This window comes from Oryza brachyantha, chromosome 1 (assembly GCF_000231095.2).
Source record: "Oryza brachyantha chromosome 1, ObraRS2, whole genome shotgun sequence".
NCBI classification, from domain to species: domain Eukaryota; kingdom Viridiplantae; phylum Streptophyta; class Magnoliopsida; order Poales; family Poaceae; genus Oryza; species Oryza brachyantha.
In genome coordinates this window covers 32,662,395-32,679,519 of record NC_023163.2, presented here as the reverse complement: position 1 = coordinate 32,679,519, position 17,125 = coordinate 32,662,395, and the positions used below count along the sequence as shown (strand labels likewise).

General features: G+C 38.9%; 1 protein-coding gene across 1 annotated transcript; it reads right to left on the bottom strand.

Moving 5' to 3' along the window:
- Nucleotides 1-7,690: 7,690 nt before the first annotated feature.
- On the bottom strand, nt 7,691-16,499 carry LOC102712602 (protein CLT1, chloroplastic). The gene is made up of 10 exons (XM_040528121.1): nt 15,935-16,499; nt 14,071-14,216; nt 13,746-13,783; nt 13,549-13,664; nt 12,815-12,914; nt 12,690-12,725; nt 12,488-12,538; nt 12,285-12,408; nt 11,105-11,230; nt 7,691-8,491 (listed from the first exon to the last, which is right to left on the bottom strand). Exons 1-10 carry the CDS (start codon nt 16,363-16,365, stop codon nt 8,316-8,318), a joined length of 1,344 nt encoding a protein of 447 aa, XP_040384055.1. The 5' UTR covers nt 16,366-16,499; the 3' UTR covers nt 7,691-8,315.
- Nucleotides 16,500-17,125: the final 626 nt, after the last annotated feature.

Below are 17,125 nucleotides of genomic sequence, written 5' to 3'. Positions count from 1 at the left end.
TAGAAAAATTTTAAATAAGACAAATAGTAGTTACCCGCATTGTTTCTGTTGCTTTGATGAACCGCTTTATGGCTGGCGATTCAACAATGCAACCTAATCGTAGTCCGGCCGGCTGGTTGTGCCGCAGATCTATCGCTCCATCGATCCACTTCAGTTTTTGACATGGAATTAATGGATGCACGCTCGATCATCTCGTCCACACATGTTGCCGAAAAATGATGAACAGGGGATTATCAAACAATATATTTGCAAAGAAAAATAATTTATAAATAAAATTTTTATATAAGTATTCTTAACTATCTAAAAGCCAAGTTGAAAAATGAACTTCATTGAAAAAACATAAACACTAAAATTAACTTTAAAATTAATATTAAAATGTTAAATTTTGATTTATAAATATAAGCATAAATAAAAAAGATGAAGTGCAAAAACCGGCCATCAAAGAAATTCATGGCAATGCAATGAAATGCAATGCAATGCAAGCTAGAGACACAGGAGCAGGCGAAAGCACGGCTAAACCCTAGATATCAAGTTGCAAATAAACAATAATAGCAAGCTAGGTCATCAGTTTGCCAGATACATTGCACCCCAGAAGCACTAATAATAAAGTGTTCTTGCAGTACCAGCTTACCTACTCTTTCTGTTGCATGCTGCTTTGAGCAGCTCTGCACGGATCGATGCTTTTAAGAAATCGTCCCAGTTGCATCGACGGACTAATTCGATAGATGAGTTCCTTAATTTAGTGCGTAATCATCTGGCACTAGGGACTAACACCTGAGGTGACATGAATCTGGATATAAATCCAAAACATGAACAGCTGTAAACTAAGCTCCACATGAGCTGCCACTTTAATTGGCTGACTAAAACTAGTACTCCTAGCCAGTAGTCGTCGATCAATTGTTATAGCCGGATGCTCGTATCATAATTCATAACACGCATACATCCATTTTTTTCAAAGAACATACTCCCTCCAGTAAAAAAAAATTAACATTTAAAATAAAAATTTAGTTAAACTTCTAAGTGCTGACAAAAATTTTTATGTTATGATATATTTATAAATTTAACAAGTTTACGATAGTATTCGCAAGGAGAATCTACGTGTATCATTTGTTTTGTATTTAAACTAAGAGTTTAAAAAATTATTGATTGCTGGAGTTTTAGAAGTTTGATAAAATCTTATCTAAACGATAAATATGTTGACCGGAGAGGTTACGTCCTATATATATGTTTCATTTACACGTACATTGAGGGGAGAATAATCCTGCTATAAATAGTACAATGGCCGGTAGCCATTTTTATATCAAACTGTAAATATACATGTTTATCAAATTGATTGGATAGAAGAGTCTATCCAAATTAATGTTTTCATCCTGGAGACTATTGCCAATTGAACATTATGGCACGTTTGCTACCACCTGAGATAGAGAACAAGTACTAATAGACCTCCACTTCCCGAAAAGACAATCATAAGAGAACCGCATACAGTTAGAGCATTTATAATGCTATGATTAGAATGATTTTTATAAAATTAAATGATTTGACACATAGGATAAAAGATAATGTGGCAAGTTAGTTAATGAAGAAAGATAATGAAACAATATCTTGTATGACACATTTTTTACACAACAATCAAGACATAATGAGAGATGGATAACATTAAATTCACTGCTGCATGATGAGACATGTTTTACTTCTCTTTCTTCATATTTATAAACGAAAAATAATTTATGAATATAAATTTTATATATTGTTTTTAGCGATATAAAAACAAGTGCTGAAAAATAAACTACGATGAAAACTATAAATTTAACTTCAAATTTAAGATTATAAAATTTAAATTTTATCTTATAAACATAAGCAAGATGGGACCCTTGTTTTGAAATAAAATGCAATTTGCGCAAATATAATGATAGACTCTTCTAGAAAATTTTTGAGGAGCGGTCACTGCAGCAGTGTCTGATCAAGAAACTTATAAATAATTTAAGTGCATGGGTTTTAAATTTTGAACAAGGCTCTCGCTGACTAAATTCGATTTATCAGTGTGGTCCTTATCATGCACCTTGCTAATATTGTATGTGGGATCACTACCTGCAAAGATTCTGCCAACAAGCGTGTGTGCATGACATGATGCTATAGGAAAATTATTCTGAGCTCTCAAGGGGATGTTACTCGTCTATTGTATGTTATCTAAATAGTTATAAAAAATATAAAAAAATTATGAAAATAGATTAATATGTGATATATCACTATACAAACATACATGTTAAAATATGACTTCTACAATCCATAGCAAAAATAACAAATATATGATTGTGAGTATGTATATACTATTCACAGTTTAATTTGTTATTTTGTTATGGATTGTAGAAGTCATATTTTAACTTGCATGTTTGTATAGTGATATATCACATATTAATCTATCTTCATAATTTTTTTCATATTTTTTGATAACTATCTGAAATATCATACAATAGACGAGAAACTAACGAGGATACGACCCATCTAGAGTTTAGAATCCACGCTCTCTCTGGTGCTATAGCTAAGTTTTATCATGCAGTATCTGGTCGCTCTCTCACACGTTCACCCTGTCACCACAGACACCCACAAGATCCATGGCGGAGGCAAAATTGTATTCAAATCCATATCCAATCGGGTATGTACTTATATAGTTATATATAACATGTTGGCCGGCCTATCTAGCTGTAAGTATGTACCATGATTCGTTGTAAATAATCTAATCTGATAATTAATCTTGGCTTTTGCCGCACATATATCCGGCGAACCAAGCGGCCGGCAATCCATGAATTGCTTCGTCTTCCCAGATTGAGAGAGACACATATATATCTAGATAGATGTTAGGACAGTACCAAGCAACGGCTGGCAGAGTGAGCTAGCGGCCGGCGGCGCCGCTGGAGATGGAGACTGCAATGGTGGTGCTGCTGCTTGCACTGGTCGCCTTCCTCCTCTGCTACCCTCTTGTTCTACCACCGCTGCCGCCTTCGCCGCCGGCCCTGTTCATCTGGATACCGGTGTTCATGCTGCTCCTGCTCTTCGCCCTTGCCTTCTTCCCCGTTCAGTAACCCAAGAAGAGCTAACTGAAGCAAAGCACGAAAAGGTTCATTTATTTCTAGATTCTTAGTTAGAGGCCCTTATCTAGCTGGATGTAATTCTGGGATACTTAATTTTCTGTTCCATAAACACACATACATATGCGTGTCAATTATGAACCATCCATATATCCATTCTTCTTACTCTACTTTTGCAGTGTACCCCAACTGGAGTCTTTTGTTTTTTTTTTGTAAAGAGCAATTTTACCATCCTTAAGAAGGTATCATGATGTATCATTGTTTTCTATGTAAAATTTGGTACCTCTTGATATCTTAGGTACTAGAAGTATCAAATTTTACGTAGAAAACAGTGCTACCTCGTGATACCTTTTCGAGGATGGGAAAAAGCTCATTGAATTATAAGCTAGAAATAAGCTAAGGTAACATCTGAATTAAATAAACTATAAATAACATAATATTTCATGGTGATTTGTAAGCTGTAAAACCAATCTTCGCTAACAAGGAAGATCATCTTATTGAGAAAAGTGAACATTCTATAAACAGCTCATGGCGGTATTAATTATGCTTATAAGCCAAAATTTGAAATTTTTGACCTTAAATTTGTAGTTGATTTTGAGATTTTTTTTCACTGAAGTTTATTTTTCAGTCTTGGCTTTTAGATTGCTAAGAATACGTATACAAAATTTTTATTCACAAATTATTTTTCACTTGCAAATATGTTGTTTTGGTTTTTTTTTTGCATGAAACACTCGAACAATCGTCCCTTAGTTTGATCCACCGACAATTTTCTACATCAGCATTCCTTATGTAACGTTGCCTAATTAAGCTATCTATTAGGATCTGAATAATTTTTCTATGTCCATCATTTATATAATTATCCAGTTAATTAGAAAGACACTAATCAACTATGGGTCATCGTCCTAATAGTTTAGCTTCATGCTTCATCAGCAAATCCAGAGACATTTCTTATATCTTGCTTGCATCTTATTGTTTCCCTTCTTTGCTCCCCTCGATCTGGGAATTTGTAACAACGAAATTATCGTATAATGATCATAAGATAGATGTGATCTCTAACCTTTTTTTTCTGCTACAATGGTGTGTGCAAAATACAACAATCCTCATAAACATAATTTCAAATTTACCTAATTTTATTTCATGGCATTTGTCAAACTTTCTTGTTTCCTATATTTCTTCATAGGATTTATATAAGAACATGATGTATTTAGTAGAAACAACAAAAGTATTGGAATTCGTTATCAGCCCCATCTTTTTGTTTTTGTTTTTTATAAGCTAAAATTTAATTTTTTACTCTTAAATTTGGAGTAGATTTAGGGTTTTCTCATTATAGTTTATTTTACAGCACGGACTTTTAGATCCCTATAAACACGTATAAAAAAATATATAAATTATTATTTATTTACAGGTATGTCGTTTGACTTTCTCTCTAAATAAGCCAACCAGTCATCCCCTGTAACTCCCCCAAAAAATCGTTGCTTGAATTTAATGTTTGAGTCAAAATTTAGTCTGGAATTTCTTCCAAGTTTCACAAAATAACTCCCAAGGTATATTTAGGAATTTGGTTTCCCCAGAAATTTAAAACCCTGGTCACCAATATTGAGGTTTATATGCTGGATATCGATTCCCACTGTCCATGCATTATCTCGACGACCATGGATACTCAATTTGTTATTGGAATTATTAGTTCTATCCCCACCATCTCATATGAACTAATCATCTGAGGCCAAAGGCATGATAACAAAAATGGTACGTATATCATTGTTTGAGAGGGTATTCCCCCTAGAGCCACAGGCCTCCAAGCTTACCATTAATTGTTTCCTAGCTTTCCCCCTTCATGGATGTTAGGGTTTGATAATTTCTTGGTGACAATGCTATCCATGCAGAGGAACCGGTATAGGGGATACAAGAAAGCACATCAGTGGTGGTTCTACGCTCTATTTTGTTACCAAATTAAGTTTGGTCTTAAACACACAAATGTATCCTCGCCCGTACGTGTCACGGATGGGGAGAGAGCAGCTCATCCACCACCCACCAGGCCACCACACCACCGTCTCCGGCCGGCTGAACCAGAACCAGCCTGATCGAACCTGCCTGAAGCTAGCTGTACGTGCGTGTTTCGCCGAGCCGCGGGCGCCGCGCCGGTGTCCCGTCCGGCGAGCTGCGTGCTGCGCTGCCGCGTCGCGAGCGACACGAGAGCCGTCACGCGCCAGCGCGCGCGCAGTGCCGAGGCCCAGGCCCCCGCCCTCGCCCTCTTGCCCAACTTGTCCAACTTGCCGTCTGCTTTGCCCAGACGTGTTGCGGGGCTTTTGCGGCAGGTGCAGTGAACTCCCGGACCCCAGCTCGTACAACCAAGTGGCCGCTGTCGCTGTGGCTGCGAATAATTACTCATGGCGATCTGCTCCCAGTTGAACGCTGGGCCTGGTACTAGATTGTTGCTTTAATTTTCTCGGTTCGACACGGGAGACATTGGAGCTGGTACCCCCTTGTTCTGTGCCTGTACGAGGTGACTCACCATGGCCGAATCATTTATTATGGGTTCAGTACTTTAGTTTAACTAAATAAATTAAGTATATTATAAAATACAAATTTAGTTTATCTAATTAAACCACAGCTAATCTTAGATCACTCACAGGTTGATCCAAGTCCATCTCTACTGCAAGCTCAAACGAACAAAAATGTCCAAACAGTCTGCGCTCATCTTGCTCTCATCACCTCCTCTCCGGCTACCCATGGCGAGGGACGAGGCTATCAATGGAGCACGTCTATGCTCGCACAGGTGGATCGCTGTTTGATATGCATGACTCACCCTAATCTTGTGTTAATCTAAAAATTTAAATTTCAAATCTAAGATTAAAGTTGATTTTGAGACTTTTTTTGAGGTTTACTTTCCATATTTGATTTTTATATTGCTATAAATACGTTTATTTTCTGTTTGGTGGGGGTGAGGGTGGGGGGCGCAGCTTGGTAGTAGCTGGTAGCTGCTAGTTTGATTGGTGGTTTGATGGGGGGTATCCAGATTGACAGGAGGGGGGGCACGGCGTGTAACAATCGCTCGCGCCGATTGGTCGCCGGTTCAGTGCATGTGTGCTGCGACGCCCAACAAGTTGGACTGCATGCACTTCGTGGCCCCATTTCCTGTCCCTCTCTGCTCTGCTGCAACTGGATTACTGGACCTATACACCCCTCGAATGGAGGGGAGGGGACACACGACACAACACACAAAACTTTGTACCATTGCTACCCCTGCAACATAAAAGCATTTTTCACACCTCGGCTTTATTTCCCCAAACTACATTAAAAGGTAAGAAAAGTCTTTAGTGATTAATCCTCCTATAAACTTCATCTTGAGTTCAAAAGAGGTATGCCCTTTGAAAATTGAAATAGGATCGGACAAAAAAAAAATCCGCGACTCACTGGCTCTCTCAGCTTGGCTCATTGGGAAACCATTAACGAGTGACGAGTGGACTTAGAGCAATATCCCATAATCCATCTTGAAAATACAGGATGAAAGATAAAAAATAAACTCTAGGAGAACATCTATCTTATCACTTTTTTTATCTATTTTTAGATGTCATCCATATCTAAAGAGAGAAATACTATATTTGGATATTCTCTCTTTATCCTCTAAACAGATATAGATGATATCATATATGGATAATCTGCTAAAGTACAAAGAGATATAAAAGATGAAACTATTTTAGATGATCATCCAAATAAAGATATAAATGACCAAATTTAGATGAACCGCTAGAGATGCTCTTAGACCTAAATATTTTCTTAATATTTCAATACCAAGATTATATGCGAACAATTATAAACTTGAACTAATATTGGTTTAAATGTGTTGCCTCACGAGCTCTAACTCGAGCTGACTCATGGATAGAGCCAAGCTCTCGTATGTTAACGAGCCAAGCTAGCTCGTTATACTAATGAGTAACCCCGATTCGCGGTATATATCTACACTTTAATTATAACACACGAACATCTATTACATCGGCTCCAAAATATAATCATTTCTAGATCGTTTAGTGAATGTTTTTAATAAATAATGAATAGTTTGAGTGAAAGGGTTGATGGCAGTAAAATAGGAAGAATTGAATGGAAAGTGATTGATTGGATGAGTCATGAGCACCATAAATAGTAACAAAAATATTTATATTTTAGTATAAATTCAAATCCTAAAAACTTATATATTTTGCCATGAATGGAGTATATAACATTTAAACTCATGCACGCACACCCACTTAGGTATGCCCTAACATGTCTAAACAATATCAAATACCTAGTCTCATGTAATACGGGCACACGCTTTGACAACTGAATACCTCCTAGAAAAAAAAAATACAAAACACACCTATAAAGCCTCGTTATAATTTGAACCCTAATGAACTTAAATTGATCAGATTTTACGGTGTAATTGTGCCAAGTTGAAATTAGCAACCGGATTACCGCTGTTTCCGCAAATTGTTAGCAGGCATTGCCCATACCCTCTAGATCCCCATCACCCGAACCTTGTCGGGGGTTATGGCCTCCCGGCCGCAGTCCCGGGGACCACCTGAATCCTCGACCTCCCAGAAAAATAGACCCACGACCACGAGTCGACGGCCACAGTAAATGCCAGCATGTATATACCATCTTCTCGCCGTTCAGCCGTTACATTCAAGCATACAGGCTGTAGGCCATATTATATATAGTAGCCTGTTAACTTATCACTGGAAGCACAACACAACACTTGCTCACCAGAAAGATGAACACCGGAGAGTGGAGCAGCCGGTGAGCCACCGGCCGGAGGAGGCAGTCCAGCAACACCAAGATGGACAAGGGCGCCATGGTAATGTTGATGGCGGCGGCGGCGGTGATCCTCCTGTGGCTCCCACTGGTGTTGCCGCCGCTACCGCCACCGCCGCCATGCTTGCTCTTCATCCCCGTGGTGATGATGCTCCTGCTCTTCTCCCTGGCTCTGATCCCGTCTAGAAACTGTACTGACAATCCCGAACTTCAGTAAGTAACAACGAAATAAGAACGCCTGATGGTCAGGTACCTTCTCTTGAGTTTTATTCCTTGTTCGTGTGGAATTTCCTCACACTTATTGGGTATAATCGTAGATATATGATACACTATGCAACAGGCAGGTGGCTGGTCCCTCAGGAGAACTTCTGTTCTACCTCAGGCCTAGGTGAACCATGGTTGTGAAGTGAAGACTCGGAAGAAAGAATGAACAAATGAGTGTTAGCTAGGGATTCCTGCTGCTGAAGGATTTCCAGGAGTTTTTTGAGCCTGTGGAAAGCTGTAGAGTAGTAAGCCGGCGGTCAGCACCGCGGCGCCTGCAACAAAGCCAGGAGGGAGAGTAGACGCCACACCAATGTACGGCAGCGGTAGGGTGAAGGCGTAGATGGACAGTGGAACTGCATGCACCAAGAAATTATTAAAGTATCAGCAATGATCGTATCTTCTTGTACGGACTGCAATATTCATCCCAAAATAAATCATTTTTTAAGTTTTAGATAGAATGATCATTCGTCTTATTTAAAAAAATTATGATTCATATTTTTTATTATTATTAGATAATAAAACATGGATATTATTTTATGCTAACTAAGTTTTTTTAATTTTTTTTATAAATTTTTTAAATAAGATAGATGATCAAACACTAAACACATAAACTAAGAAATACTCTTTTTTTGGACGTAGTAGTAGATGGCAACAACAATGAAAAGGAAAGCTAACTGTGCTCTTCCTCATCCTCAGACCTGCCAAATTATGACTCAAAATACGTTGAACTTTGAGCATTATCTTGAACTTTAGAACTCAGTTGGCTACTAGTGACATCAACAGGAGACACCCAACAATGACAATAATGCCATGCATTATCTTGAACTTTAGGATTCAGCTGTAGCAGTCTGGCTATGTCTATAGCTACTAGTGGCATGAACAGCACAACCAAAAAATGACAACAATGCTACACTGCTTGGCAACTGGTCAGGGGAAAGCATACATAAGATTTTAGGAGGAATTTTTGTAGGATATGTATTCTTTAGGAAAAAACTTCATGATCCTTTGAAACAAAGAAAGGAGCCCTTTGGAATCCCTATTGGATGACCATATCTTGTTGTTTTTCGAAATTTTCCTTTGTGCCATCTCTCCAAATTCGAACACTATTTTCCCTTGAAGGATTCAAGGAACACGGTTGAGAAATTATTTCCTGTGTTTTAGATTCCATAGGATTCAAGTTCATGTGCCACCCCAATTGTTGTGTTTTTCCTATTCCTATTTTTCAATCCCTAAGTTTTGAACAAGCCTTATGTGGCATCCTTGTTGATAAAGGAGCACACAGGTTTCAAATACAGCCAAGAGGGAAACAGGAAGTTCAGCCATCAACAAAAGTGTCTGTATCAAAATAATATTGGAGGTTCATGCAGTCATTAAGTAAATGCAGTCATTAAGTAAGTATTGAATAGTCCCACATTGGTTGTGGAAGGCAAAAGACCTATGATATAAGTGAGAGAGCCCCTCACCTCAATGGCTAGCTTTTAAGGTGGAAAAAACCATTTACGATTCTACAATTGGTATCAGAGTCTGGCTAGTTTAACATCTCTAGTCCGATGAACATAGTGTGTAAAGGCCTGATGGATCGTGGTTGTCTGCAGGGCCTGTATACCTAATGGACCGTAGGCCAGTGGGGGCCAGGATACGATGAAAAGGCGGTGGAGGGCTGAGCGATACCAATATGTGAAGCGGAAGATTGTTGAATAATCCCACATTGGTTGTGGATGGCAAAGAACCTAGAATATAAGTGGTGAAGCCTCTCACCTCAATGGCTAGCTTTTGAGATGAAAAATGTCCTTTACGATCCTACAGTAAGAACCCGATTAAAAACATGCAGATAATAGTGACAATCACAGAAGAAAGTTATAAATATATGTTCTGTGTTTGTTTTCCCTTCTAACCACTTAGTCATAAACTTAGTTTTCAATTGACATGGTGCAACTCGGTTATGTGGGATCATGGTCACCCAACATAGCCATCACTTTCTGTCAACCTTGTGCTGGATTAAAGGCGAACTACTATTGCCTTAACTTCCAAGCTTGCGTTTCTTTTCTCCCTTCCTAGGCTTATATGCTCTAAAAGAAAGGCTACGAAATACATCGGCATGGAGGCATGGTAGGAAATAATCACTAGCAACTTTAATAGGCAATAGTATGCTAAATATTTTTGCTGATAACATTTTGGCGTAACAAAATGCGTGACCTCTTTGCCCACATTCCAAAACTATCCCTCGTCTCAAAAGCTTCAGAGTTAGCAGAGCAAACATACGGAAAGAAGCAAATGGTATATGGAGAGCTAACATCTTTATTTGCTCTGGTTCTAATTACTGGGCATCGGACTGAAAAGTAACTAAACACAACCCCTTTTGTTTCAGAAATAAATCACCACAAATCTTCATTCCTGACCAAAATATGATTTATTGACTTGCAGGCTTGCAGCTAATAGCTCTGTTTTTCCTTTTCCAAATTCATTTCTGATATTAGGAGAAACAGAAGAGAAATGAATTAATGGATTATTTATCAGTTGATGTTGATTCACTAATGGAGATTTTCAGGCCATTGGTTTTCATTTAGACATGAACACTTATGAAGGTGCATACTGAACTCAGCAATGTATGTAGCATGAAAGGTATGATTGGTAACTATCAAGTACCCATTTTCTCTCCTACCAACCATATTACTTTAGAATCTGAGCGATCTAGTTATTGAAGAGCACAAAAAAAACCCCAATGCTGGACAGCTGGTTTTGAATCAGTAACTGGGAACATGTGAATACATTATCCCACCTTATGTATGGCCACAATAAGGGTGTCCAGTTCAAAGCTTGGATATGTACAGTGGTTTCTCACAGTCCTCAAGTGAGATATGTATTTGAAAAACTACAACTACCACATATCTTCAAAATATGCAGGACAAATTAAAAGTTTGCTTTATTGGTGGAGACAAGGTGGCACACAAAGAAAATAAGCGAACCTGAAAATGTAGAGGCCAGAGAAGATACAACTCCTGAAGATATCTTTAGTAGGTGTAGAAGAGATATATTGAAGCCCATATTAACCAACACAAATAGTAGTGGTAACAGTGGTGCCCCTTCACAGCCTGTACAATTCAAATGGTTTGACAAAATGTAAGATGCTGGTGCATTTTTTATTTATTAAAGAGAAACTGTAAAGCATAAATATTCATAAAAATAGGCAAAACGTTCATACATTCTTAAATCAAATTGTACTATCACCCATAAGTGGAATGCCATGGTACATTTTGATTTAAGAATGTATGAACATTTTGCCTATTTATCTTTTAATCCTTTTACCCATAAGTGCAATGCCATAGTGTGCCCATTTATCCTTTTTCTCATTTGTGGAATACCTGAATATGGGGTATCCCGTATACTGTACGTATCTGTATAGGAAAGGTGGTTCTAAATTATAAAGAAAGCTGTAAAGATAGATACCAGGCTGTAACCAACTAGGTATCTGTCAAGGATTAGGATTCTATGTCCTGGTTTCCATAACTAGTTGGATACGAGTCGGTTTAGTCTTAGTCTTATCAAATTATGTCTCTATCTATCGTACTTTTGGTCTCATGTACCACCCCCATATATTATTGCCGATCCAAAACATCGACACCATTCAACAACTATCTATACTCCTATTAAAAGTAGTGGTGGTGGCAATGAATCTACCACTACCTACCCTCACTACAGTTTTATAATTTAGTCTTCAAATTTCTTGATATTAAAAACCAGTTAAATATAGATTCATATCTACATATAAATTCAAATTAAGGTGACTATTCCATATAAGAAAATTTGATAACACATCATAAAATCCGTAACAAAACACAGGTATTTAACTAGTCCTATTAAAGATTTACGAGTAAGAGTCCATAGCTTAAGATTACGAACATAACTACAAAATAATCCTTCAAAATCTTATAAGCCCAATCCAAAGATCCAAAGTGTCAAACCATACTAGCTTACTATTAAATCAATAACTAGAATCTTCAGAGACAAAATTGGTGAGGTGATTACTCATCAGTAATTTACTTCTTATTTAGCGCCAGGAATTTACCCAGATCTATAGGTCCCATCACATAAGGAACCAAGTAATCAGGGGATACTGTCATAACTGTTTCAGACTTTAACAATTACCAGAAGATAGTGATCCCATATTTAGAAAGCAGGCAGTGCCATCTCTGATGTATGTTGGTAGTTGTTGGAATGGTACTCCCCATAACTTTGACAAGAATGGCAACAGGAGGCACATGAAAAGAGCCTGAAATGGTACATTTACTCATTATAATGGATGAGGTTTCTTCATAGTTCATGCAAAGTAGTATGCAACAGGAACATACTTGATAAGCAGAGCCATATGAGTTGACGACAAAAAGATCAACTGAGCCACCCTAGAAACAAAAAAATAGCATTGAGAGAAGAGCATCCGACAAAAACTAACCAATGAGAATTTGTGTTCGTTTATCACCCTCTACATAACAATAAATCTTCATGATAAAAAAAATATGGTGCGGAATGAGTAACCATGGAATAAATTAGTACCTTCAATTTCTTGGCAGCATTTAGAAATATTACCTCCTGAAACAATAGACTTTAATTGTATCAGGTTAAATTCATTGCTAAAGAAAATAAAATGTTTCATTGCTTGATTAATGTAGATTTGCTACCTTCAATACCGTATCAGCGGCTTGGAGAAAGAACGATATTATCATGAGCAGTGGCCACAAAATTCCAGTACCTTTTAATGAAGCACCAGCACTAGACCCACTATATATGAGAAAACAGCATTCATGTTAATTTGTGATTACATCAACCCAGTAATATGTCAATCAACAATTATCTAAAACAATATCAATCAGCAGAAAGTCAAACATCTTGGCTAAGTTTCCACATACTCATAAAAGAACACCTTAATTCCATGTGGTATCATCTGCCACCAATTAAAAAAAATGATGACATGCTCAAATATGTAGCAATAATGCAAAACAGTAACTTTTCACTAGACTTCCATGCTTGGAATCTACGACTGTATCATTTCAAACTGTCATCAGAATTACATTCTGGTTCAGCAATTCCTGTGCGCACATGATATACTTATTGAGGATCTCTGGAGCACACAATCACATTGCACATGTTCCAAAGCACAACAAAATTTCCCTTTTTTAGACGAAGTAAATTCCCATTGTTATTCATTACATATTTATATCCCAATACTCAAGAATATTATCTTCTGGGCGCAATTATAGTATTTATTCCAGGATTATTGTGAGAAAGACTTATATAAAAACAGGAATACAAAGTCACAGACTCCATGGCATACAGCTGTACAGATAAAGTCTGGTGCTTACTAGGTACTAGGTACTTAGAAACCAATATCGCTTTTTATCAGGGAAGACCTTACCTTGCTACAGTTATTATTACACCAACCGTCACAAGAAAGCAACCAGTTATCTCATTTATTCTGTACCGCCTCTTCAAAAAAATAGCAGATAAAAGCAGCTGCCAAACAAGATACGTCTGCAGGAAAGTAGTAACCAATTACAGAAACGTGCTTACATGTCATAAAATGGAGATGATATAACATAGATAGTTCTCAACCTGTGACAATATTGGTATCGAAGCCCCAGAAAGAACAGCTACTCCAACAAAAAGCAAACAATTAGCACAGAGTGAAAGCTTCACGCATCACATAACAAACGCATTTTACCTTAATAATGAACTATAAACTAAAACCCATCAATCAATCAGAAACGTGTTGTATATGTATGAATCAAAAAGAAACTAGAATGATTTTCCCAGTCATGGTATGATAGATGGGCTTGAAGAGAAGATTAATAGCAGAAAATAACTGCCATGGACATCTGGATGCTCGATTCATATTTAGCAAGTCAAAGGAAGTTGTGTTTGGAAAAAAGGGAATTACCTCCAGCAGCCATCCCTGATGCTGCTGCTAAAGCCTCCAAGAGGCCTACAGCTAGAAAAGGTTTTTGTGGTAGAGACAGCATCTCATCAGTGACAATGCCAGCTTGATGACGAAGATACAGGATCGAGAAATAGACAACCACATAGCTGTCAAAATTGAAAGATCCACATCATATTATTGTTCTGACAGAAATGTTCGATGAGACGAGAAAACCTCATATTTTTCAAGCTTCAATTAAGATATAAAATTTCGAAATATATCTGTGGATTATATGACTTTACCAATCAAACACATCAGAGAAATATATCAAGTTGGTTCATTTGTTCTAGTGAGATCTAAGGAAAAATCTAACAACGTCAAAACCATAAAAGGTAGCACTCACTCAATAGAGCTCAGATATGAACCATATACTTAGTTATCCGTGGTATTGGAAAGGGTTTAGCACATTACATATAAGAACTGATTAGATTAGACATGAAAAAGGTTTCTGCTGCACACAGAAACAACAGGCAATGCTGCTATAACCCCTGAATTACAAGCATTTTGAAGTGTTGAAATTCATGCGCTTTCAAGAAATATGAATATTTTCTATGTACAATTCAAGGGAAAATCCATTGTCTGTGTCCAACTTTTTCCTCTACAAACAGATGTTGCAGAAAACATCAACTAGGTGTGCAACACGCCAAATGTTAGGACATGCATGAACTCAATCAGAAATATAGAGAGACAGTGACACATCAAGTCATAACAATTAAAACAGGTGAGTCTGTTCCAAAAGACATTTATGCCAAAAAAAATTGTCTAGTCTTTTGTGTGTGTGTGTGTGTGTGTGTGTGTGTGTGTGTGTGTGTGTGTGTGTTCCAGTATGATACTCTTCGGCACCATATGGTATCAAACAATTAGTCTACACTTCGTATTTAAAAATTTATGGCAACTAACCTCCTAATTACCAGCCCCAGTGCATCCTCCTAGGACTGCTTAGTTGCATGCCACAACTTGTCACACTTGTGGCAAGGACCATTATCATCACACTCGTGTCAGACGACACTTTTCTAGCCATTCCCACGTGCCTTAATCATAAACTCTCATCAAAATTTGCCATACTACAGGCAACAATTTCTGCGCCATACAAATTGTGGCATTACACAATATTTGAGAAAAAGCAGTATCCAACCAAACATGCCATCAGAATCCGTGGTAACAGAAATAAGTAGTTTGACATGACACTGCAGTAGCTCACCTATAGGTGCAGGTATTACTGGCACCAATTAGTAACGCACACACAATTGCTTAAAATTAGAGGCCATTGTTTAAGTTCATCTACATGGTCACAGAGGCACGAGCAATCGGTGGCCGCCGATCCACTTTGTCGCTTAGCGCTTACTTATAGTTTAGAAGTATAACAAACAACAGTTGTAATGGGCTCGGTTGGAGTACTCCACAGGCAACAATGACATCCACAACTTGTTTTTAAAAAATAATTAACGTGCTGAAAAAACGCATAGGAATCCTGAACCTGAATTGCTATGGATTAATCATTTGAACACTTGGAAGGCCAGCTCGCGAGCTCTACCAACCACCAGAAAAAAGCGCACAACCGTACAGGAATTGAGATATTAGCAAGCAAAAAATCTCGCTCAGTTATTCTCCCAGACACGTGGACCCCCAACACCAGGCACGCATCGCGGATGCTGTAGGCTAGAGTGAAATGATTCACGCAGAATCTCCACTGTTCGAAGCTGAACCGCGATTCGATCAGACACCGCAACAGTAACGCAAAGCGAAGGCATCTCCGATCAATCGATATTCGATCATCAATGGCCGGCGGCGATGGGGGAGTTAGAGGGGTGGCACGTGCACGTACCCGAACGTGGCGAACTGCGCGAGGAAGAAGGGGTAGTCGCGGAGCGGCACGAGGGCGAGCTTGTAGAGGACGCGGTTCCCCGTTCCCATCGCCACGACCGCCGCGGTGGCGATTGCCACCTCCATCCCGGCGCTCCTCCCAACCCCAACCCCAACCCCAGCACCAGCGGCGCCCCCCACCACCTCCCCGGCCGCCGCGCACCTCACCGCCGCGCCCTCCCTCCTCGAGCCCAACCACCAAGCCGCCGCCGCCTCGATCCGCCGCACGTGCGCCGCCTCCCTCAGCCTCCTGGTTGCAGGGAGGAGCTCCAGCGCCGCCGCGGGCCCATTCGCGGGGAAGCGGAGGCGGAGCAGCAGTGGCGGCGGCGGCCGCCCCCGCGCCGTGGAGGGGCGGCAGGAGACGGGCGGCGAGGGCGCCGTCGACGACGCCATGGGTGGAAATCTGTCGCGCGTTGGAGCGGCCAAATTGTTTGCTGCTTGTTTATACTAGCAGCAGCAGCCAGCGGGCATGCGCTGCGTGGGTGGGACTTGCGGGGACTTGCGAGGAGGAAGATTCGTGGACTCGTGGTTGTGTTGTTTTGCTTTGCTTTTGCTGCGCCTCGGTGAGGTGTGCGCTCTGGTGCAGGGGCGGTGGGGCCACCGTGGGTAGCTACGAATTGAGAAACCACGGTAGCAAGTTGCAAGTTGCAGAATATAAGTCAGCTATAATCATATTTTAAAAAAGATAAGAGAGAAGAACATGAGCTATAGATTTATATCTAGCTGCAATATAAACTTTAATAAACTGTATGTGTATGGGACATGGTAATATATATTTTGTAGATAACTATTGTATGAATTGGATATTAGATTGACTATAGATGAATTGAAGCTAGTAGTTAGTATACTATTGAATCATTTGTACATAATTATTATATGAATCGCGGTGGGCGTGTCGTGCCATCAAAAATCATTGTGATGTCGACCCTGAGCAGTGACAAATACTAGCACGTTCCAATGTGAAATTATTTTCGGATTATCTAATACAGTTGAGAAAAAACTATAGTTTTATTTAATAATAAAAAATAGATGAGAGGATAGGATAATAAGAATATTGAATAAAAAATAATTGATAAAATAAGTAGTAACATAAATAATACTACTAGAAATGTTTATCGGGTTATCTTTTGGTATTAAAAATAAAAACTCAAAC

Bases quoted from the DNA above. Each gene is read 5' to 3' on its own strand.
- LOC102712602 (XM_040528121.1), bottom strand. From the start codon at position 16,365: ATGGCGTCGTCGACGGCGCCCTCGCCGCCCGTCTCCTGCCGCCCCTCC. The intron at 13,665-13,745 runs GTTGAGAACTAT...ACTTTCCTGCAG, and splicing joins CGATACCAATATTGTCACAG to ACGTATCTTGTTTGGCAGCT. The intron at 12,915-13,548 runs GTAAGGTCTTCC...TCTCATATATAG, and splicing joins GTAATAATAACTGTAGCAAG to TGGGTCTAGTGCTGGTGCTT.